This window comes from Empidonax traillii, unplaced genomic scaffold, assembly GCF_003031625.1.
Source record: "Empidonax traillii isolate 1590-97213 ecotype Southwest subspecies unplaced genomic scaffold, ASM303162v1 scaffold135:size1941959, whole genome shotgun sequence".
In the NCBI taxonomy this organism is placed as follows: domain Eukaryota; kingdom Metazoa; phylum Chordata; class Aves; order Passeriformes; family Tyrannidae; genus Empidonax; species Empidonax traillii.
The window spans coordinates 1,360,870-1,383,752 of record NW_020955328.1 but is presented as its reverse complement, the minus strand read 5'-3'; the positions used below and the strand labels follow the sequence as shown (position 1 = coordinate 1,383,752).

General features: G+C 45.1%; 1 protein-coding gene across 7 annotated transcripts in view; it reads right to left on the bottom strand.

Moving 5' to 3' along the window:
* The window catches only part of SYNRG (synergin gamma), a 37,699-nt gene that overhangs the window by 14,120 nt on the left and 696 nt on the right, over positions 1-22,883 (bottom strand). For 2 of the 7 annotated variants that reach the window (XM_027883774.1, XM_027883775.1), the window contains exons 2-15: positions 18,881-18,921; positions 17,446-17,564; positions 15,102-15,232; positions 14,819-14,924; positions 14,090-14,201; positions 12,625-12,924; positions 11,687-11,911; positions 9,946-10,023; positions 9,043-9,239; positions 8,185-8,478; positions 7,288-7,424; positions 4,626-4,744; positions 4,390-4,452; positions 1,808-2,764 (exon numbers count right to left, since the gene is read on the bottom strand). In XM_027883774.1, the coding sequence (XP_027739575.1) occupies positions 1,808-2,764; positions 4,390-4,452; positions 4,626-4,744; positions 7,288-7,424; positions 8,185-8,478; positions 9,043-9,239; positions 9,946-10,023; positions 11,687-11,911; positions 12,625-12,924; positions 14,090-14,201; positions 14,819-14,924; positions 15,102-15,232; positions 17,446-17,564; positions 18,881-18,921 (2,879 nt within the window). Of the gene's footprint in view, positions 1-1,807; positions 2,765-4,389; positions 4,453-4,625; positions 4,745-7,287; positions 7,425-8,184; positions 8,479-9,042; positions 9,240-9,945; positions 10,024-11,686; positions 11,912-12,624; positions 12,925-14,089; positions 14,202-14,818; positions 14,925-15,101; positions 15,233-17,445; positions 17,565-18,880; positions 18,922-22,084; positions 22,211-22,883 lie in introns of those variants that run through there. The other 5 variants (XM_027883779.1, XM_027883780.1, XM_027883776.1 and 2 more) reach the window with 4 other exon arrangements.

Here is a 22,883-nt window from a genome sequence, read left to right as displayed (position 1 = left end):
CAGACCCCCTCCCAGCACCTCTGTCCTGCTGCTGTTCCACTGGAGATGTGACACAGGGCTTGCAGGAATGCAGCTCCCAAGGAGCAGCGAGGTGACAAAGGGGTTACTGTCCCTTTCTGACATTGCGTTTACCGAGCGAAGGAAATTATGAGAGGGGAAAAAAAAAAATCTGCTTTTTAACTTCATGTAAACTGGGGGGAAAAAAAAAAAAAATAAAAAGGACTTGCCCATCAGCAGTTTCACAGCTTGAAATGCACCAAACCCGCAGAAAGGAAGAGGGGTGTTCGCAGCAGATTGTCCAGAGCGTGTTCTGCTACGGAATGCAAACAGTTAAAAGGAGCAAAACCCTCCCTGTGGAGTAACATCCAGCTTGGCACCATAGGAGAATACAGGCTGGTTTAATAAAAATAGCTTCTAATTAGTACTTCAGAGTTCAAAAGTTTAGCAACAAGCACGTTAAGGGCTAACCCCCTTAAAGAAACCAAAAAAAAAAAAGGCTTTTCCTGCCACAAATGGCAATTATTCATCAAGGATTGCTGTGGTAAAAGCTCACGTCCTGTAAAGAGCTACAGAAGTCAAACTACCACTAAAAGAGGCTAGAAAAATATTAGGAAAAAGTGCTTTCAAACCCAAAGTAAACATTCAAGAATACACTGTAGGTGCTACGTTTTGACAGCTCACTCAACTTGGAGTTTTCCCAAGCAGTAATATGAAAATTAAATGTCTTTGCTAATAAATTATTCCTGATATTTTGTACCCTGTTAGAGAGTATCTTCCACCTCAAAATTGCCAACTTAATTCTCACCCCTACTTAAAAATATCATATAATGCAAAATTACAGTACTGTATATTTTTTTTTCTACCCATATCCGCAAAAAATGGAAGAAATACTTCGTGTGGAAATAACCAATTCTTGCAGTAAGAGCTTTTACATTTACAGTTTGTATGTTCCCCTGTTCAGAAAAGCCTTTGACTGCATAAAACTTGTTCTAGAACACAGTAATGGTTCCCATGTTGTTGAAGGCCACAGAACATTGAACTACAGCTTATCTCCTATGTCTACATGAAAAGAAAAAGCAGGACACTTGGGAAATCTGCTTTGTGATATGTGGTCGGATCAGATGGTCAGTTCACTCCCTCGGGAATGATGTCATACAGGGAAATTCAAGCAGGTGGAAACCTGATAAAGTAGGAGTCCCATGGTTTAAATTTAGGTCCAAGAGTTCCCAATCAGGAGAGCAGCACTTAGAGCCCCTTGGCACAATGATTCCTAGGAGGGATTGAACACTGAAAGGTCTGTGAAATACTCCACCTGCAGTCCTGCAAAGCCTGGCTACACTGACTGAGCCCCATCATGAGGGGAACGCACCAGTGTTGCTGATTAGTCAGAACCTCATTAACAACCCAGAATAGTGTTCTGCCGACCCTTGGGAAGCCCCCAAGCCAAATGCTTTGTGGAAACCAAGATTAAAGGGAGACTCTGCCATCATCCTGCTGATAAAAACGGAATGACATTGTTTGCATTAGAATATTTTCCACTTGAGTCCCTCAAGAGCCAATAGCAAACAGGTACCAGCATGATGTTGTCAAATCTCAAAAATAAATTGGCCTGGAGTTCAAACTGTTCTATTCATAGTCTTCTAGGACAAACACTAATCACTGCCCTGCTGAGGGGCCGTTGGCTGGCAGGGACACACACTGAGGGTCTTCCACTACTGAAAGACGAGTGCATAATACTGTAATTGAGCACAGAGAACACGAAACCTCCACCACCTCTGCTACCAGAGCAATCTAACCAGTTCCTCACCTGCTGCTGGTGGATGCTGGCCACTAACTGTTGGCAAATCCAAAGAGCTATCAGACATGACATGCTTAAGATCTCCTCCCACATCAGCCAGTTTCATGTCAAACTGAACAGACAGCGCGTCTTCGGAATCCTCCTTGCCCACGCTGCTGCCCCCGATGGACGGCAGATCCAGGGACTTCACCGAAGCAGAGTCTTCTTTGGCCTGCTTGAAAGCTGCCACTTTGTCCACCAGTGACTTATCCACGCTGCTGCCCGTGGAAGAAAACTTGCTGGAGTGGAAGTCGGCAAAGTCATCATCGCTCTTCACCGAGGAGAGCGCGCTGTCCTTCGCCTCCTCAAAGCCCGCTCCGGAGCCTTCCAGAGACAGCTGTTTGAAGATGTCATACTTGGTGGGCGTAGCAGCGGTGGCAGAACTCTGCCCACCCTTCACTGCGCTGGCAGAGGAGCCAGCCTGAGGAACAGGACCGGCCTCCAGCTTCAGGGCATTGTATTTGTCATCCGGTTTTTGCTCAGAAAATCCACTGCTGTTGTTGAAAGCCATAAAGTCTGCAAAGTCATCTTGTCCACTGGCTGATGCGCCGTTAGAAAATTCCCCAAAAAGGTTGAACTCTCCAAAGTCATCAGCTAAGCTGGAAGCTTTGCTGGGTGCTGGCTGGGCAGTGGTGGATGGAAGGGGCGGGGGGGGAAAGGAGCCCGGTTTTGAGGCGTTAAATGCGGGTGGAAAGGATGGCTGCTTGTTTTCTCCAGGAGAGGAAAAGAGATCCAAGTCTGCCAGATTCAAAGGGGTCTTGGCTTGTGTTTGCTGCTTTGGCTGAGCAGGCAGAGGAGGGAAGGGTGCAGGGAAGGTTTTGTCCTTTGTGGGTGGCTCTATTGGTGAGATACTGTCAGCGGTTTTGAAATCTGTGAAACCATCATCGACTCCTGCGGGCTTGAACTCTGCAAGGTTATCTCCTGGGAACGAAAACGGGGAGAAAACAACAGTAAAACACTGCAGCAACAAATACATCATACTCACACCATGCATGCAAGCAAATTATTTCATGCAATGTCAGAAGTTTTTATGCAAACTATTTAAATTAAAGACCTCCGGATGCACACAGAACTGCAAACTCAACTTCCATGAGCCACACAAGTGTCAAGGTCAGCAATTCCAATATCCACTCCAGCAAACGCTTAATTCCTGAAGTCATATTAAATTCCTTTTTCACTGAGTTCATACCAAAACACGCCATGACAAACAGTTTCAAAAGGTGATCAACACTCTCTTATTCGGCTTCCACTCAAGTTCCTCCCCCCACCTCGTCCTTCTCGTGTTTGCCAAGCAGTGAATGTAATTCTGAATGTCACTTACACCGGTTCAGTTTTGCTTCCTTACAGGACCAATTCCTCCCTTCCTCCCCCTGAAATACTGCAGTTTCCTCATGGAGCATCTAACCAGTCCTGTTTTCTGCCAGATTCACCTGAACATCCACAGTAAGAAGTGCTCAGAACTTTGGGAACTGCAGTTGTGCTCAGAGCCCGGACAGGCTCCCACAGGAACGTGGGCACAGCTAACCACGAGTGCTGCCCTCCAGCCCAGCTCCCCACTGCATGCCAGCTCGTGCTGTGCAAGGATTAGAATTTAAACCTGATTAAACATTAGCTGACAATGTTTTCATTGAATTCACGTTAAATATTTTGGCGTACTAATTTTCTAAGTTTCTTCCTGTTCACGCACAAATATTTTTTTTATAAAGCAATTCCTTTCAAACACGAAAATGTTGACTTGTTTAACCCATTCACCAGCATGTACATACTTGGACTACTTGTAATTTTAAAGTAATGATGCTTACTTTAAGACAAGTGTCCAATAAACTGATTTTTTCTACTTTAGAAGTACACCATTAACATTTAATTTTTTAGCTACCACACAGTGTCATACTTTGAAGTAGTTTAACTGAATTTTAAATACAGATTTAAAGGAATACTCTTCATAATGGTAGTAAAGGACCACAACCACACCTGACCTATTCTTCCGTTCTCCCTCCCCTCCAAACCAATTCACTTGGCTCAGCAACAAGATAAATATTCCTGAAATTGCCACTCATTGATCAAAACTACAACAGCACAGCAAACTAAACTTACTGATGAATTGCAAAGCTTCCCATTAGAAATGTGAGCTGGTGAAAGGGTTAAGAGTGGTCAGACCTGGACAGCAGGCAAGCACAGTCATTTTCTGCATTTTAGAACATGTACAGAATGAGATCAAATGTTATCCCATTTCACTGCAAGCATTTAATCCTCAAGAGGTTCTGAGCACGAGAACCTCACAAAACATTAAAACATTATTAAAACAAATTCCAACCATGTCATTTACTTTAAAACAAAACTCAGGAGCACCCAGAAGAGATGCCAGTCTTCCAGAAACACAATTAGCAGATTGTTCCAAGAGGATCTAGTTTTTTTCAGGATATGCTTCCTGCTAAGTTGCTTAGAGAAGCAGAAGCACCATTATTTTGGAATTCCAGCAAGGGAAACTCTGCAGCTCGTACAGAGAAATGCTAAAAATTATGATGAAAATATGTGAAAGCCCCAGTGCTTACCCAAGTATTTGCTCTCTGCTGGCTGCTCCAGTTCCCGGAAAGCGCTGTACTTGTCCCCTCCATCTGGAGAACATGGGGAAAGAAAGACATTTACATACATATATTAGGAATTCACAGGGTAAATTTTACATTAATTGCTCTAGTTTTTAAATATTAATATCTTATCAATGCCAAAAATAAAATATATGAAATATTACACTATATGGCTCATAGTGGTTGTGTATTTGTCCTTTTACCTCCAAAAGCAGCTGCAGTCTCAGGAGGCTTCTCAGCTGCCATTCCTTTAAACACAGCGTATTTATCAGCTGGTGAGAGTGGCTTATTACCTGGGAGTGGCATTAGTAAGGAAGGAACACTAAAAACAAAAGAGATAAAAGCAAAGTTCCTTAATTCCTCCATAAGAAATCTACATTTCCAGGTTTTATTTAAAGGAGCCTCTTATTACAGCTCCAGCCCTAATGAGTGCTTAGTCCAGAACCTGATGTGAAGGACCTCAGCTGGGTGAATTCCCAACTTTATCTCAGCTAATAATTTTTTTTTTTTTTTTTTAGGCCAGAAGTCAATTTGCCCCATTCTTGATTTTAATTTCTAGCAAAACATGGACAAAATACTCCAGAACACCACAGGAATTTACAGCCCCAAAGAGAACAAGCACACAGATTTATCCCAGGAATCACTGCTGCTTAAGTGATGCCTTTTGAAAATTCTCCCTGATACAACTGGATACAGTAAAGAGCTAAAACTGCATAAGATTTTCACAGCTCCACACTTTCAGCTTATTTGATTTTGCTTCCATTTCACTGCATATTGCAAAATTGAGAGAATAAAGTGTTAAAAGTGAAAGGAGAACTTGGAATTTATGTCAGCGCCAATCAGTGAGTTTAGGCAGGTATCTAGTCAGCAAAATAAGGATTAATCCACAGTTCCACAGTCAAGTCTTTTTGCATAAACACACCCTACTTCTTACAGTAAAACTGCCATAACAACCTAACACCATGTTAGCAACTGCTGGAAGATTTAGGAGCTGTTCTGGGAGAGCTTTGCTCGCCCTCCACACAAGCCCCCTTATCAGACCTTGGCAGCTCTGCACAACAACATCCTTTACATATGAATGATGCATTTTACCTCTAGTTCTCGTCATTCACACTGAAAACCTGAATGAATTTCTATGGTGTTCTTCAGCCTGGAGCAAGAATCTTTCCAGAGCCATTTAAATCTCCTTATCAGCAGCCTCCAAGCAACACACAAGCCAAGCACTTTCACACACGTGCTGGTGCTGGGCTGTGGTGCTTGCAGACAGACAGTGCAGTGGCAAAAAAAACAGAGCTTATGGTAATATAATTAAATTTCCCATCCCTGCAAAGCAGGCTATTAGATATGCAATCTTGGCAAATGGAATGGTTAATCAGCTGTACTCCACAGATGGCTTTTTTTTTAAATAAAGCTCCATAAGCAATTAGATTATGGCTCATTGTAACATTTTGTTCAAAACTGAACGCTTTCACAAGCGAATAAAGAGAGCTGTTGCAGTGAAAAAGAAACACCATTTTTGAAATATTTTTCTTTTTTTTATGATCCCCTACTTCCCATTGTGCAATTTACAAACAGTTTTCTGTCAAAACCTCCAGTAATGGATCAGCTTTAGTGGCAAAATGACATCTAATGTAAGATATACTTAAAACAGCATCTTCAGATCCGTGTGGCACTGACTGACCCATCCCTGGAAGAGTTCAAGGCCAGGCTGGATGGGCTTGGAGCAACCTGGGATTGTGGAAGATGTCCCTGCCCATGGCAGGGGGTGGGAACTGGATCGTCTTTACAGTCCCCTCCAACCCAAACGGCTCCAGGATTCTATGCCATCAGCAAAATTACCTTTTCTTACACAGAAACCATTTGTCAGTGTAACAGAACAACCTGGCTGAGCATCCCCATCTGATGTCACTGGTGAGGAAGCATCTGGTAATCAGTGCTCACCTGGAAATCCTGGTTCTGTTTGCCACCAAGAACAGTCAGTTCATACACAGACAGTGTGTCTGTCTACAATTAAGACACCTGGGAGCTGCATAAAAGTTTGCCATGAGCAGCAAAAGGAAAGAATGGTGAAATTATGTAGTCTTTGTAGACTTTGAAAGATTAATTGTAAACTCTCAGGGGGAGGACACATGCTTACTTATTCTGTTATTCAAAATTTGCCTGATCTGGAATTACATCTTGGCAGGATCCCACAAGGAAAAGCCAGAACTGCTGGACTCTGAATGAGGTTTCGACTGAGATTTATGGTCAGGTATCAAAAGTTTAAGCACTGGACAGAGAGATGACAGAAATAACCCCTCTGTCCACTGGAGTTCTCAGGCATTTAGGAGTACAACGTTGTGTTCTCTACATGAATTTTGGGGTCCATATTCAGGGCCTGAAGAAAAGACCTTGATGTCAGCAAATGGTTTCTATGAAATCCAAGAAACACTTTTCCACTTTAGAGGGGTCCTACTTGTAATGGGAGGTCACAATACTGGATGCAGAACTCCCCTGTCCCAGGGTATTCTTCCTGAACAGCTTGACATAAGATTTCCCCCTGGATGCACAGTGTGAAGTAACTTTCAATTGCCTGTGCAGGACTATAAACCCCTGAAAACCTACATCCAAACCTCGTAAACCCAATTGACCTCAGCAAGATGACTGGAATGCTAAAGAAAAATCAACCACCTATGGCACACCAAGTGCCATTTTTGATTCAGGAAGTCTAATTGCGGCTGTAAGAACCTTCAAAAGAAACTGTCAGAGTAGAAGTCAGGTGATGGATGAAAATTACAGGCTAGAAAGGTCCCCACAAAGAAGGAAAACATTTCAGTTCTTAAAAGAGTTCTAAAATACAGCAGGGGTGGAAATCAAAGATGGTACCTGCTCCGGTGCTGGGAACTGGCTGCTTTGGAGGAACCAGCTACATCCCCTTGGAAATCAGTGAAAGAATCATCCAGGGAGCCAGACTTTGAAGCATCTTGAAACTCCTGGAAGTCATCATCTTCTGGTTTTACTACCTGAATTACAAACAAGTAAATTGCTATGCTGTTGGCTTTCGCAACTGCCATACAGCATGAAAGCAGCTCAGAGCAGTGTGACCAAGAGGAAAGAAGGAAGGAAAAGAACCTTTCAGCATTAGCATCATCAGCATTTCCACTCTGCCTGCACCTCACCCAACTCACACACACACCAGGTGTACAGGGTTACAGGGAGCAAGCACGAAGAACAGGTGAATAAGGAACCCTACTCCTTTCACAGCATTGTCATCTTTAAGTACAGGCAAATATTAATAATTTAAATCAATCAATAATTTAAAATCAATAACACAGCAAAAGCATCACAAGAGAGATTTTCCAAGGGATGAACCGTATTTGCAAACAGCAAAATTTATCCCCCCTTGCCGTGATTTACCTTTGGAAACCAAAAGCTTTCTGAGTTCTCAGCCTCTCCTGAAAACCCTTATTTTACCAGCTATTAGAGTCTGATGTGTAGCTCAAATAAAATTCTATTTTATGTGCATTACAAAATCCTAGAACTACACCTAAAATCCCCTTTGTAACGGAGACGCTTGTGTGCCTCTGCTAGTGCCACCAGAAAGAAAAAGTGAAAGAACACCCTTAGTGGCACAACTTCACCTTTTCAGACATCGCCTGTCAGATTTCAGCTCTGCTTTTTGCCAGTTACCCAAAGCCTGCTGTCCCTCTGTAGGTCTGGCAGCTCCAGGCTAGTTCCCTTTCCCGGGAAGGGGGGTTTTCCAGGCAGGGGGAGCGGGCTCACCTGGCTGGGCGGGTAGGAGGGCAGGAATGCTCCGGAAGGCTGAGCTGCAGCTCCTGCCGCCGGGGCCGGCGTGGGGGCCGGGATGCCCATGCCCATGACGGGGGGCCCGATGCCGAGGGGCACGGAGGGCACAGAGGGCATGGAGGGCACAGAGGGCACGGAGCCTGGCGGGGCCGGGGGCAGCAGTGGGGGTTGGCTCACGGCGGGCAGGGCCACAGGGAACCCCGACAGAGTGGGAACGGGCGCAGCGGGAAACTGGTTCAGCACGTCGGGACTGACTGCGGGAATCCCCCTCTGCAAAGGAATGAGCGGACACCGGTTACATGTAAGTGGATTACATTCAGTACAGAATCACAGCATCACTGAGGTTGGAAAAGCCCTCCAAGACCACCGAGTCCAACCTGTGACAAAGCCCCCACCTCGCCACCCAGCCCAGAGCACCGAGTGCCACATCCAGTCATTCAAACTTGAACACGTCCAGGGACGGGGACTCCACCACCTCCCTGCGCAGCCCCTCCCAATGCCTGACCACCCTTTCCATGAGGAAAGACTCACAGACTAAGGGACACAGGAGCCACAGAGTTTGAGCAGAACAGATCTCAATACAACAGGAGGAAAGCAGGCAGTATTTTATACAAAAAACACATACTGATGTGTTTGGTAAGTGTATCCAAGACCTTCCACTGACACTGAAGGAGTAAGGGATGAAATTAATAACATTATAACCCCGCTGAAGTTACAAGGGCAGTATCTCCTCCAGACTTCCCCAGAAGTAGTGCTTTACTCCAGCGTGGAGCAGCAGCCCCTGGTGCTCCCCTCCCTGGGGCCATCAGCGCCGTGCCCTGCCCCGAGCGGTACCTGCGTGACGGCCACCATGGCCAGCACGGCGTACAGCTCCTCCTTGGTCAGCTGCCCGGGTGTTGTGCGGTTGGCCAGCGCCCAGATCTGCCCCAGGGTCTCCCTGGGCAGCCCAGATGACATCAGGATGGGGTAGAGCTTGGCTGTATCTATCCCAGCAGGAGTCAGAGTGCTTTCTAAGATTTTCTTATACAGCTCTGTTGTACAAGAGGGAGTCAGGGTTAGACAGTGACAAGCGCTCTGTCCAAATAAATTTAATATTGCCTTTCTATTCTGTCTCAAACTCAACATTATATCAAATTAGTAACAGTCAGCATAAGGTGAGATAGCAGCATCCTGGTACTGTGCTTCATCCAAAAGCATTATTGGATCATCTTTACAGATAAGTTTAACACAAGCCAAGAAATATTTTATATAAAATCTACTTAGCGTTCCATTTCAAACCATGTTTCTTTAATGAAATTGCAGGATAACACATATAAAAATATAGTTCTAACAGCTTTATGTATTTAAACCTCAGTGTAATCAGTATTTACTACAGCATTTCATTTTCTATTCACTGTGTTATTTACACATACAAGATAAATAGCCTTCAGAAATGAGCCTGCCTAATTACAAGACACACCAAAAACCAGAATACCCATGAAAGCAGAATTATCAGCAATGCAACCTCTGCTGGGATAAGCTGCTGTCATAAATGTTTAAACTAGAATTTCTTAACATGCTTGAATAAAACCCATACTTCCTCAAATGCAGATAAAGCCACCATAAATATGTAACATATCAAAGACACAGGATTCATTTGATGACTGAGTGGCTCTCTGATCCACAGATGGCCACACAAGCACAGGTACACTCACCCCTCACAATGCCCACCTGGCTAAATGCCCCTGTCTGGTTTACCTGGCACCAAGCTGTCGTTGTAAATCCAAGGAGGCATCATTTGCTGAATTGGGTCCTGGGAAGGGAACACTCCAACTCCTAAATGTATCCCAATCAGTAAGAAAAACAAAAGCAGCTGCATTAGGATATACAGAGTATGACGATCTTAAGAGAACAGACCGTGGCTGGTCAGCATCACTCAGCATTTCAGGCAAAGATTTCAGAGAGGAATCACTGTGCTCAGAGGAGAAACAGATACTGCAGGAATATGTATTTCAAAATAAGTACTAGAATGATTTGGCAGTAACAGAGAAAACAGTTATATGTGTAATGAAATCAGGAGCTCCTTACATGCCTCCCTCTTTAATGTCCAGCTGCACAGAAGCACAGGTCTCACTGTCTCACCATTTCACAGCAGCAGTTCTGTGTCATATCACATTCAGCTTCTCATCAACTACCTGCTATTAGGGCTATTTGTGGAATAAATCAATCCATACCTACCATGAAAGCCACAATGTTCCACCAGAACATCCTCACCTGGGAAATCCACAAACAGCCTGTTAGACTGAACCTCAGTGAGACCGTATTCCACATCTCCACTGCTCCCAGCCTTCAGCTCCAGAGGACACCACAGCACCCATCACTACTACAGCCTTTCATGACATCACCTGCCACACTTCACTCCCTGAAAACTGCTTATTCCTCCTCCACTGTGTGGACTCTTCACCTCAGTCTCCTCCAGCAGATTTTATGCTCATCTTGGATGGTGCTCTGACAAAAATCAGAATAATTTCAGATTTCATTGTCTTTCCCAGTGCCCTTGCATCTCCTCATCTTCCACATGGATTCCCTCCTGACTGCAGTCTAATTTCTAATCATCCCACAGCTCCAAGTACATTTTAATGTAAGCAATTCCTTCCATTTCACCAGCCAAGTAAAATAAATTTGCTACCTCCTCAGGTGTCATTATTCTTCAGCTTTAACCCCTCTTCCATACCCTTCTGCATCCTACCAACTCTTGCTTCTCATCCCTGAGTCTCTCTGATAAAATTCAGCCCCCTGAGGATCCAGTAAGTGACATAGAATTCTCAGGTATATTCAGCTGACAGGTAGGAAAGCCTTACCCAAAACCTTGACGACACCCAGGTGACAGGTCTGCCATTTGTAGTTACATGATAATGCAGAATAAATGCCTGTTCCTCACAAAGTACTTGAGCTCATCCTCAGCAACACTGGGAACTATTCTAGTTTTCAGTTAGTCCAGCTTTTAATTTTCATTCCTAAAGCCCAGACAGTTTCAGACATAACAGATATGAGCAACAAATTGTCTGGGAAACAAGTATTAACTAGCTAAGAGTTTTAACCTAACAAGATCTTAACCCTTCAAGGTCAAAAGATTAAAACCCACCATGACATTGACCAACTTTTGCAATAAACTTCCTTAAATACTTAAAAAAATCATAATCTTTAGAGAGCACATCTTTTTATTGACCCAAGGAAGGAGAGAATATTTTAAAGCAGCAAACCTGATTAAACAAACGTGTTAAAGGTGATTACAGCAACAAACTCATGTGGAGAAAGTTCAGAGCAAAAATCATGGCAGTTACACTTTCAGCAAGGAGCAGGAGGCACTGACACATTATTCAAGCAGGTGTTCAGAGCAAAATTATTCAGGGCTGGCCTGGGAATTAGTGAGCTGAGCGTTAGCGGCCAAGCAGCGTCTCATTAGACTGAAATTCTCTCAAATGTTTCCATTGCTCACCACACTCTTCAACTGCTCTGTTTTGTTCTGAAGCCTTGTGCACCTCTGCAGCAGTGGGACCAGTTTCCTGTCCACCTACAACATCCCAGTCACTGCTGGTTAGACTGGGATGAGCTTGGCTTGCAGCCGAGGCTTTGTGCCCACCTTCGGATGTTTTAGGTTTGGTTTGCTCCTGTTCAGATTCATTTGAGCCATTAGCTAAGGCTTTCTCCTCCAAGGAAGCGCCTGAATAAACAGCAGGAGGAATTATTTACACTTTGTTATTAACCACCTGGATTGCAATTCCACACTTTTCAAAGGAAAAGTACTCTTGGCACCACTGATGGGTTAGAGATGAGTGTTTGTCCCAGCTCAGACCAGCGGCACCACTCTCTTCAAACACTTCCATAGCCCCATTCTCACCACACACACAACAAATTCAACAAAAAAAAAACCAAAAGGCAACAAGGAGAAGGAAGACATGAAACTATTTCCTGTGGTAGGATTACTGTTGCATAATCAGTAGCAGAAGTGCCCAGTACCTACTTACATCTCCAAAATTCTTCACGTCTATCTCACCACCATCCCTTCAGCCTCCAAGGGACGAAGCACACAAGTGCTCCACAGTAGCAGCTATTTTTTACATCACCATCTCCACTGTGTCTTTTCCTAGCACCCAGACTTTAGGAAGATGCTAGCACACAAGATTTAATTCACCTAAGATCAGGCATCTCTGTATTTACGACTATTTGGATCTACATGTGACTTGCTCTTACAGCACAGCCCCAAGGGAAGGAAGAAGGGGACTGAAATCATCTTTTCCAGGGATCAGCAGGTTTCTATTAATTGCCTACATATTGCTTCTTCCAGACAGGCTAAAAAAAAATCCCAACAAAGTTAAGTAAAGACTGTGTGTAGCTCAGAAGGTGACATGTAAAAAAAAGATACTTTTGAGTTACCTGTTTTATGGATACTGGGTGAAGATGCAGAGGTAGGAAAATAAGGAACCTGCCCAGCTGTGCCATGCAGGGTGGACAACACTGGAGCCTGGGCTGGAGGGAGAGGTTGGAGCACAGCCTTTTCTGAAAGCAGCTGCCCAGCCTCAGTGGCAGGATGGAAAGGCTGGAAAGGCTGACAGGTGGGTTGAGGCACCAGTTTGGGGATTTCAACGGGCCCTTGTATAAAGTCACTAAATTCTTCATCATCGGGAAAAGCAGAATGGGAAACAGATACAGCGGGATGGGATGGTGTGGGATGATCTGTAAATGGAATGAACACACAATGCAAAGTGATGAGGAGAAAGCTCTGTGGGTGGGAAGGTGGTAAAAGTGGCAAAGCCTGGGAAGACACAGGGAATGGGGCGAGGGGAAACAGCGCTGGATGAGTTTCGTGGCAGATGGGAAGGTTGTTATTGCCTGCGCAACAAACACAAGGTAAAGCTGAGCAGCCACTTCCAACCACGCAGCTTCTCTCCCAGGCTTTTAGGACATGAACATTTTGAAACTTGGCTCTTAACACTGGCTGTGAAAGTATTCTTTGTTTTAAACAGAGAGGGTTAAAACAAATCCAGAGGTAATATTTCAAACTGGACATAATGGGGTCTGCACAGGGGGACATTCTCCCTCAGAGGAATGTTTTATCCACAGAAACTCAGTAATATATCATAAGATACAAAAGAAATGTCTGCTCATGTAGACAATTTTCTGCTTGATCCCTTCCACTGTTACCCATTTTAACAAAACTGGTGTAGGACAGGCAAATCTACAGAGAAGGGGAAGTTGTCAGAAACCACCTGTAACTTCCAAATTATCAAAGAGTGAATCCACAGCAGAGATAAAGGTTTTATAGAGGAAAAAGCTTGTCTAGATAAGCTTTGTTTCAGCCTAGGCACTGAAAAATATATACCACAGCTCATAAGAAATCTTTGGTAGCAACTGTTCCAAGTGTAATTACTGAGAACAGAGGCTTGGGCTGAGCATGCCCAACGACCCCCCCAGTCAGCTGTGACACCCCACTCAAGTCTTTACAGAGTGTTTTGATCATTCTTAGCACTTAAAACAGCACTTCCCATCTTCAAAAGCTCTCTGCAAAACATTAATTAATGCTCTGACTAGAAAAGAATGCATTATCAGTTTCCTTGACGCTTCACACTAAGCAAAGCACATTAAGTTTTCTTTTCAAGATTTCAAGCCTTTTAATAAAGGCTGATATCTAATATTTCCCCCTCATACCCTGAACAAGCCAACAGTTACTAGACTGGCACTCGATTTTACAAAACAGTTAATCCATTTGTACCACTTTGTACCACTTTGTACTACTTTGTACCACTAAATAAAAATACTTTTTGGAATTAGTTGCCCCCTGCTGAGGATTTCAAACGTTGGAGTTTTATTTTTCAGTTGGAAGATGAGGAAAATTACAAACCTGGCTTTTTTGGATGCGATGCCGGTGTTGGGTGCATTTTAGCATCTCTAGAGAAACCATCTAAATTTCCTTTAATGGCTTCCAAGGCATCATCTCTGCTTTTTTCACCTGTCTGAAAAGCCGCAGAAAACATTTTGAAAAATTCACAGATCTTCTCAGTTTTAGTTCAAAACCCCATTTCTTCAGTGCTGGAATTAGCAATACTCGCTGTTAGATTATGCCCTTCTTTTCCAGCACTGACCTCCTGAAGCATAATAACACTAACTCCCAGATTTAGAAAGCATTTATTTTACAGACTACACCACCACAGTGCTCCTCAGTCTCCAGGCAGAGCTTTAGGCACAAGAACAATATAAACCTCACTCAGCTATCTGGTTTTCTTCAGGTAAGATCCTTCAAGCTCATTGCAAGAGTCCAAAACTTTGGACAAAGTTAACCAACACATAACCAAACATCCTCTTTCCTAGAAACTCAATCTGTTCCCAAATGCTACACACCAGGTTGGTTTAATTTTCCGAAAGTTGAATTATTCATTTCCAACACCAGACTTTGCTTCCATTACACCAAGAGTGTGTAAAGGAGCGACTGCTCCAGACACTTTCCAAAATGTAATCTGGTGTCTCATCTGAGTTCCCCACTGATGGGCTTGTTGAGAGAGAGCATCCCATTAAAAGCCATTAAAACACCAATCCTGTGGAGGGTAACGTTCCAGTTACTGTCAGGACACACCTTGGGTTTCACACTGCTCAGGAGTCTCAGCTTCTGTTTCTGCTCTTCAAACTGCCGCCGTTTCCTTTCTTCTTCCAAGAACTTCTGCTGGTGCTCAAACCTCTTCCTGAGGGAGAACGACTTTTTAAAAAAATCTAAAAATAATCTCTGTGACGATTTTCATGGCAAGTTTCTGCTTCCAAAGGCTGTGGAATATTCAACAATATTCCACAGCCCTAAACGGACACTGCTCCAGGGAAACCACATCTTCCCCTCAAACAAGAGTCAGTGAAGCGCCACTTACTGCTGCTCCTCTGCAAACTGCTTCTGCATGTCGGGGTTGTACTGGGGCGTGGCTGGGCGCATTCCCAGGAAAGACGCCTGTCCCATGTAGGGCATCCCGGCCGCTGGCATCGGCCCCAGGGGCATCCCACCCTGCAACAACAGAAGCAATACAACCTCAACGGATTCTATTTCAAATCCAGGATTTTTTGGTGTTTTTTTTCCACAGAAAAAGCCAAACCCCTGGCAATGCCACCCTGGGGAACTGCCGACCAGGTGAAATTCAGAGCGCGGAGAAGAGCTGGCTGAGCAGAGTGCTGAGGCTCAGGAGCAGCTGCCCTGAAGCAGGCACTGGTCCCTCAGTAGATGGCACTCTTCCTCTCCACAAGGACTCACAGCCCGTAAAGCATTTGGGAACACAGGATGGTCGAAAATCAGGACTTCAAATAGCCTACCCCAAGAGCAGGCCATCCTACATCGTTCAGTCCCACACTTTGGGGTTTTCTTGGGACTTTTGTTTCCTGTTCTAAGTGATTTCACAATACTTTGAAATTGCCTGCTGGGGGAAACACTCCTACCAACCACAGATGCTGGAAGACATGGGCTAGTCATGTCCCAAACACAGCTTATCCAGGGAACCAAGGGAGGGAGTCAATATATGGCAAGAGCTGAGAGGAACCTTGTCTCAGTAAACTCTATCAGAAACATTCACTGGGAAATTTATTCTGGGACATTTAGAGCACAGAACAGCAAAGCTGTCTAAGACAGAAGAAGGCCAGAAAATAATTTACCTTTCTTACCATTCATTTTGTATTTGGTTTCAGAACACGTTAAGGAGAAAACAAAGGTTGTTTATTATTTTTAGACCAGCTCTCATAAAAACATCTTCCTACTATAAATTTCACAAAAATAAGGTAATAAATTTCAGGTGGGGGTGGAAAGGGAGTGCAAGGAGATGGCAAAACACCATAAATTCAGTTTGTGACATAGCAATTTGGCTACAAAGACACACCAAAACACTGAATTTCAGCAAAGTGAAAATTTGTACACAAGCACATATGGTTCTAAACAGAAAACAAAGGATTACAAGAGAGAAAACACAGTATTAGCTGCTCATATTTCATTCTTATTCCTCAATTAGCAACAGCAGCACCTAAAGACAAAGTTACTTCAAGGAAAAAGAAGAACGAGACTGAAACAGGAAGTTGGATAAATGGGAAAACCGGTCACGTGAGCACATTGAAGAGATTCCTTCTCCCTAGAACAAGGTACTTAAAAATAAAGTTTATGATTTGTCCCCTACACTCAGGAGATTTAATTCTATTAATTCCAGCACTTGAGTTACAGAGGGATGAAATGATTCCGTGAAGTGGTCATGACCCATCAGACTGTGCAAACAGTCACTCCTCATCAGCTTACAAAGATCTCATGGAAAACACTCCATGACACAGCACCACCAAACCGAAGGAGAGAGAGAGGGAAAAGCACGAAGGAAAACTAAAAAGACAGGAGAGCTCCACTGTGGGAGGTTTGAATACTGGTTACTGAACAATTCCCTACCATTACTAACCCCACCTGGGCGTAGGTGGCAACTGGGAGATTTTCAACACATTGCTGATGCTTTTGTTTCCTTCTCTGCTCAGACCAGGCTTCTCTGATCACACCTGGGTGTCACAACACATACAGTGACATCAAAGTTCAGATTCTGACATCTTTGAGTGGGCTAAAGCCTCACATTTACCTTACATACCACTGATGCTGTCCTTGCACTACACCCTCATCTCTCTCGACTCTACAACAGTGAGTAATGTGTGCTGAACTCCCCCACTCTCCGTGCAGATCCCGAGGAAACCGGGAGGAATCTCTAACTTATCAGGAATACGCTCAAAGGGAATACTACAGAGTAGGATGGCCCATGACACATCAACACCCAGGCTTCAGTTTCCAGCCAAGTTCCAACCCTCACCCCCCCTGCAGCTGTGAGAGGACCAGGGCAGCAGCTGTCACCCCTCAGCCAAGCACCAGGACATCCCACTTTTTTTTGGAGAGGGACTTTTCACAAGGGCACGTGGTGACAGGACGAGGGGGAATGGCCTTAAAGTGACAGAGAGTAGGTTTAGATGGGATATTGGGAATAAAGTCCTCGCTGTGAGGGTGGGCAGGCCCTGGCACAGGTTGCCCAGAGAAGTTGTGGCTGCCCCATCCCTGGAAGTGTCCAAGGCCAGCTTGGACGGGGCTTGGAGCAACCAGGGCTAGTGGGAGGTGTCCCTGCCCATGGCAGGGGGGATAACAGGATGATCTTCAAGGTCCCTTTCAGCTCAAACCAGTCTGTGACTGATTTCAGTTCACATTTCATTGCCAGGCACCTGCATGGTCATGGGTCCAGGAGGCATCTGAGAACCATAATTCATTCCCATCATCCCTGGCATATTGGTCTGCATGACAGGAACCATTGGAAATCCTTGCTGTTGCATAGGAATCATCCCTGTAATGAAACATGAAACAAGGTGAGAGTCCAGTGAGTGTTAAAGCTTTCCCCCCACCCCTTCCCTGCCTCCCTAATATGCTTTGGGGTTTTTTTGTTTACTAGACCAGCAAAGGAAAAGAAAAAACTCTGAGTCTTGCTGGACTGCTTAAAAATAAAAAGAATAAAATTTACTCCACTGCAGGCAGCCAGAGAATTTCCTTAGTTTAGACACTGGTCAGTCTGCAGAGAAAAATATTACAGGGCTTTCACAGTAACTAAGCTGATGAATTCTCCCACCATCCCAAGGATTCTCTGTGGGCTTCTTCCCATGTGATTTTTGGAAGGGTCATTTCCAATTAACAAGATTTAATTAACCAGGTTGACTAATGCTGATAATTCCCATCTCTCTTGAAAGGGAAAATTTACAAACCGGCAGCTTTCGAAGACAAATCTTGGGAAATAAAGTCACCCTTGCACAAGGCAACTTCCCACTCTGACCTGGCTGGATAACGTGTCTGCAGGTTAATTAGTCCACTGTAGGTTAATTAGCCCACCATGTATATTAGAATGGTAAGAGTAAAAAACTAAACTTCTGCAAAATTGAACAAATCAAGCTGGAATGCATTAATTCACTGAATAAAGCCTAGTGGATTATGGTTCAGTATTTTCCTGTCTTGGGAGACAAACACACGTTTGTTACCAGCACACCATGAGATAATTAAAACTGTGCACAACTGAACATCACGTGCTAAAACACTCCAGGAGGGAGTGACACAGGCAGGAAGAATCCAAAAATCAGTCCCTGGCATTTTTACACGAAAACTCTCCACTTTCCCCAGAAGTTCTCTCTGAATTTTCCACTAATTAAACAGCCTGCATCAGGAATGAGAACAAAGGTAATTTAAGGCTGAGGCTCTCCTATTGTATTAATACTTTCCACACAGGTTGTGACTCTTGTCCCAGGGTCTTGCTGTGCTTTGTAAATATTTACCAGGTCTTGCAACACCCACACAATATGGGTATACACAGCTGGGAGATGAAGCAGAAAGAGGTGAAATACCACGCTCAAAATAACATAAAAAAATCTTAAAGGCAAATTCAGGTTAAAAAGGGAGGTGTAGTTTTCCTAGACCTTTAATCTAGATTCTGATGACACACGGGAAGTTTTATCAACAGCTTACCAGAGCTGAATTCAAGGGGAAAACCAGCTTGGATTGAACAGGAGTTCAATTAATAATCACAGTTCTGAGCATCCCTGCAGAAGTGGTTTAAGCTGTTAGATGTACCTGAACAAAGTGAAGAACTCTGTGCTCAAAATGTGAATTGGTACGTACCTTGAGGGGGGCCCAAACCACCTGCGACAGGAAACATGAAGCTGGGGGAGGAAAACAAGAGCACGTTAAAGTGTCATTTTAGTGCAAATGTAAATGGTTGAAAACCCACCTCGATTTGCACGTCAGCACCACCACCAGGAGCCTCCCAACCTCTGGCCAGGCCAGCTCTTTCCCCTGCTCCTGCAGATCTCACAGAATCCAACCCCTCCTCAGGGAAGAACTCCTCCCTGCTGGGATCCCCCAAAGCACTGGAGGGTCCCACCAGCACCGTCAGCGCTGCCACGGGCTGGGGAGCCAGGAAAAATAGATCTTATCCACCCAGCAGCACTGAAAGGGCTTTGACTCATCAGCATCACCCCCGGGAGTTTGGGCGCCCACGCAGGTTGGGAACAGGGCAGTGTGCTGGTGTGGGCTAAGACAGGATGAATAAGCATCTCCTTGCAAGAGTCTGACTCAGCAGGACCACTGACTGCACCAGACAACAGTTCTCAGCTGCCTGGGAGGAGTTTTCAGGGGAGAAACCACCCATGGAACCCACCCCCTCTACCTTTACACTGAGTATCACAACATTCTGGGGTTTCTGTTTTCTCAGCTATCTAATTACAACAAAAATAGCAGGTCAGAGAAAATCCTCATTCACCTATCAAGGGTCGAGTGCACCTGGAGGGAGAGCCATTAAGATTTCAACAGAAATCCTAATGGAAAATGCTGTCCCTCGCTTTCAAAACAGCTGCCAAACAGCAAAAACATCTAGTTTAAAATTCTCAGTTGCAAGCAACTCAGAGAAACCCACGTCAGCAGCAATTTCCCAAACAAGAACCTCACTCAGTGTCCCAGGCAGTTATTACTTCAAAGTACCACGGAAAAGAAACACACTTATAGATATTCAATGCTCAGTTCCGAGGGTGGATGTGAAAGGAACTGCCTAAGAGTACAGGAGAAAATGCCATCAGAAATGGCTGCAGAAGTTCTGAAAGCCAACCTGGTTTATAAATATAAAAGAGCTGTGTAATATGAGCACTAAGGTAAAATAAGGAATTTTAATTATGCATTTCTCCAGGAGCAAATTGCACCTACCCACTGTACAGACAGCAGGTCACACGGTCACCAAGGCAACCCATTCACTCTTCACTTCATCCTCTTACCAGGATCTTCTTCATCCTGAAGCTTCTTCTTCAGCCCTGACCACCATGTGCTGATTTCTCCTTCCACAACTAACACAAAGCTGTGCTTTCCAACAGGTCCCATCCTGCCATCTGCAATCCCCCCCACTCTGGGGTTCCCCTCTGAAGCACAGCGTGGACTCACGTTACCTCAGCCCCAGACACGAGCAGGGCTCAGCTCACACCACGGCCAAGGTCTGTTCCACTGGGCAGTGCTCACTGGAATCCACTCCTCCACACACAATATCTACAGCTGAAAACCACAGAGGGGCCCATGACTGAACCTGGGCTCTTTTCTCCACTCAGAGGCTGGAGTTAGTGAAGGAGTTGGATTTTGCCCGTGTTCAGTGTCAGTACAAAGTGCCTCCTCGGCGATACACCCCCATAAACAAGCTGAGATGTGTAGAGCTTCTGTCATAACACAGATCTGCAATTTTAGGCACCTTAAACTACACCATTCTTAGTTTAGTCAGAATGATGAAATATTACAAGTCATTTTTGAAAAGCTCACAAGTATGAAGAAGTGTTCTAAGCTTCATCTTTTCCCTTCCTATTGGGGAATTCAGGTTCTCCCTTCTTACTGGAGAACCTGGTCAACAAGAATTCTTCCAAATCAGCAAACCTAGCAAGGTACCACTGCTTGCTGGAGCAAATAAAGGCCAAGCTATTAAATATTTATCCCTTTCCACAGAGCTCCTGGTTTATTTATAAGTCTCTGTTGAGAAAAAGAAACAATCAACAAAAAAGCCCTCAGCTAATTAGAGGGCAGTGGCAGAGGAGCTAGTTCAGAGCGGCAAAGCCAGCTCTGTATGTGCCGCTGGGATCCAGCACGGATCTCACTCCAGGACTCAGCTGAGCAACTGCCAACACCAGCCACACCTGCAGGGCCATAAACCCCATCCAAGCAACAGGAGTGTATTAATGAACTCCTCCTTGGAGATGCAGAAGTGCCCAGAGCCAGCAGGCAAAGCAGCTGGTTCTCACCGCTCAGGGAGCCAGCGAAGGCACCGTCCTGAGCGAGGAGGGTGAGGAATGGATGTGATTCCCTGCACAGACGGAATAAACAGAAGGAAAACACAGCCCTCACCCTACAACAGACCTCTTAAGGCAGTAACATCAACCTGTAAACTCCTATTAGATGAATATTTTAATATGGAGCTTAAACCCCACAAAAAAATCCCAGACCAGCCAAACAACAGCTTCAGACAAAACGCAGGAGCATGAGGAGAAGCAACTCCCTTTCCATACTCAAACTTCACTATAACAGCTCCAAACCACACAGAACATTTTCCCATCTACAAGCGGATTTTTAAACCCCTTCATTCCCAAGCAGTACAACTCCATCAACACAACACAGACTGTCAGAGTATTTTGGAGTGGCAGAAATGCACAAAAATTGAAGGAACCCACACAGACAGAGAACAGAACTTTTTCCTCTATCTCCAGACTTCATCCTCAAATAAACCAAAATACCGACACTGGGAAACGATGATTTTTAGAATCCTTTTATTTTTCAGAGCCTATATTCCACTGAGAACACTTCTGTTATTTTACTACAAGAATACTGAGCAGGCAACGTTGCTGTAAGAGGTTCATCTCCTTGCAAGAATTATTTCAGATGTATTCGTGGGGAAACAAGCCCCATGAGACAGCCTCCCATCCTTCCCACAGCACGCACAGGCAGGTGCACACACACACACACACACCCCCCTCAGCTTTTCCCTTCCCAAGTATTCCAGACCCTTGGATGGTTCTTCCTGAAGCAGAGCATCAGCCTGGCTCAGACAGCTGATGGGGACACTCCAAACCTGTGCCTGCAGACGAAGGTCACCCCAGAGCAGACCTCCCCTCCTCACATTCCCAAAAACACAGACAAAACCATGGCCTTCAATATATTCACGACAACTAAGTGAACTTGACTGTCAAATGCAGAATTTCCTCAGCCTCCCTAGAAGTAGGACAAGAGATAAATAGCATGCAAGAACCGACATTAAAAAAAAATTACTAAGTCTGCAAAGGTGGTGAAATCCAGCTTCCCAACCTTTCCAGAGACACAACGACATCTCTTTTGACGCTGGTTCTTTCTCCTCATTCCTTCCTCCTGCCGAGGTGCCCTTTGTGGGATGGAGGGGACAAGGGAGCTCCCCACTGAGGCTCCATCCCACAGGCCTTCCCAATGACAGCAAGAACGTCTGTGGCTGCTAACACCCACTCACTCACCACTGGGGAACCCCCAAATCCCTTCCTGCCCCAATACCTGAGATTGTGGCTGCGAAGCCTGATGGCAATTAGGGTGCACCTGCCCCAGCCTGGACATGCCGAGGGATCAGGTGGGTCCCCAAAATATCAATGAATTCCAGCAAAACGTAGAGCCAACGTGGCTGCACTCCTCACACCTGGGACCCCTACATCCCATCCAGGACCCCACGCACCCCTCCTGGGACCTGCACACTCCACGTACCGCACCTGAGACCCCACATAGCCCACCCAGGACTCCGCGTACTCCACCTGAGACCCCACATAGCCCACCCAGGACTCCGTGTACTCCACCTGAGATCCCACACAGTCCACTCAGGATCCCGTGCACTCCACCTGGGACCCCACACAGTCCACTCAGGATCCCGTGCACTCCACCTGGGACCCCACGCAGTCCACTCAGGATCCCGTGCACTCCACCTGGGACCCCTCCCTGCCCCATTCTATGACCCCCGAGGCCCCACCCCGGAGCCCACGTACTCCACCTGGGACCACCACTCTCCACCCAGGACCCCACATACCCCCAACCGGGACCTCCCCCCGCACACCCCTGGGCCGTGAGCCTCCTGCCCCTACAACCCCCC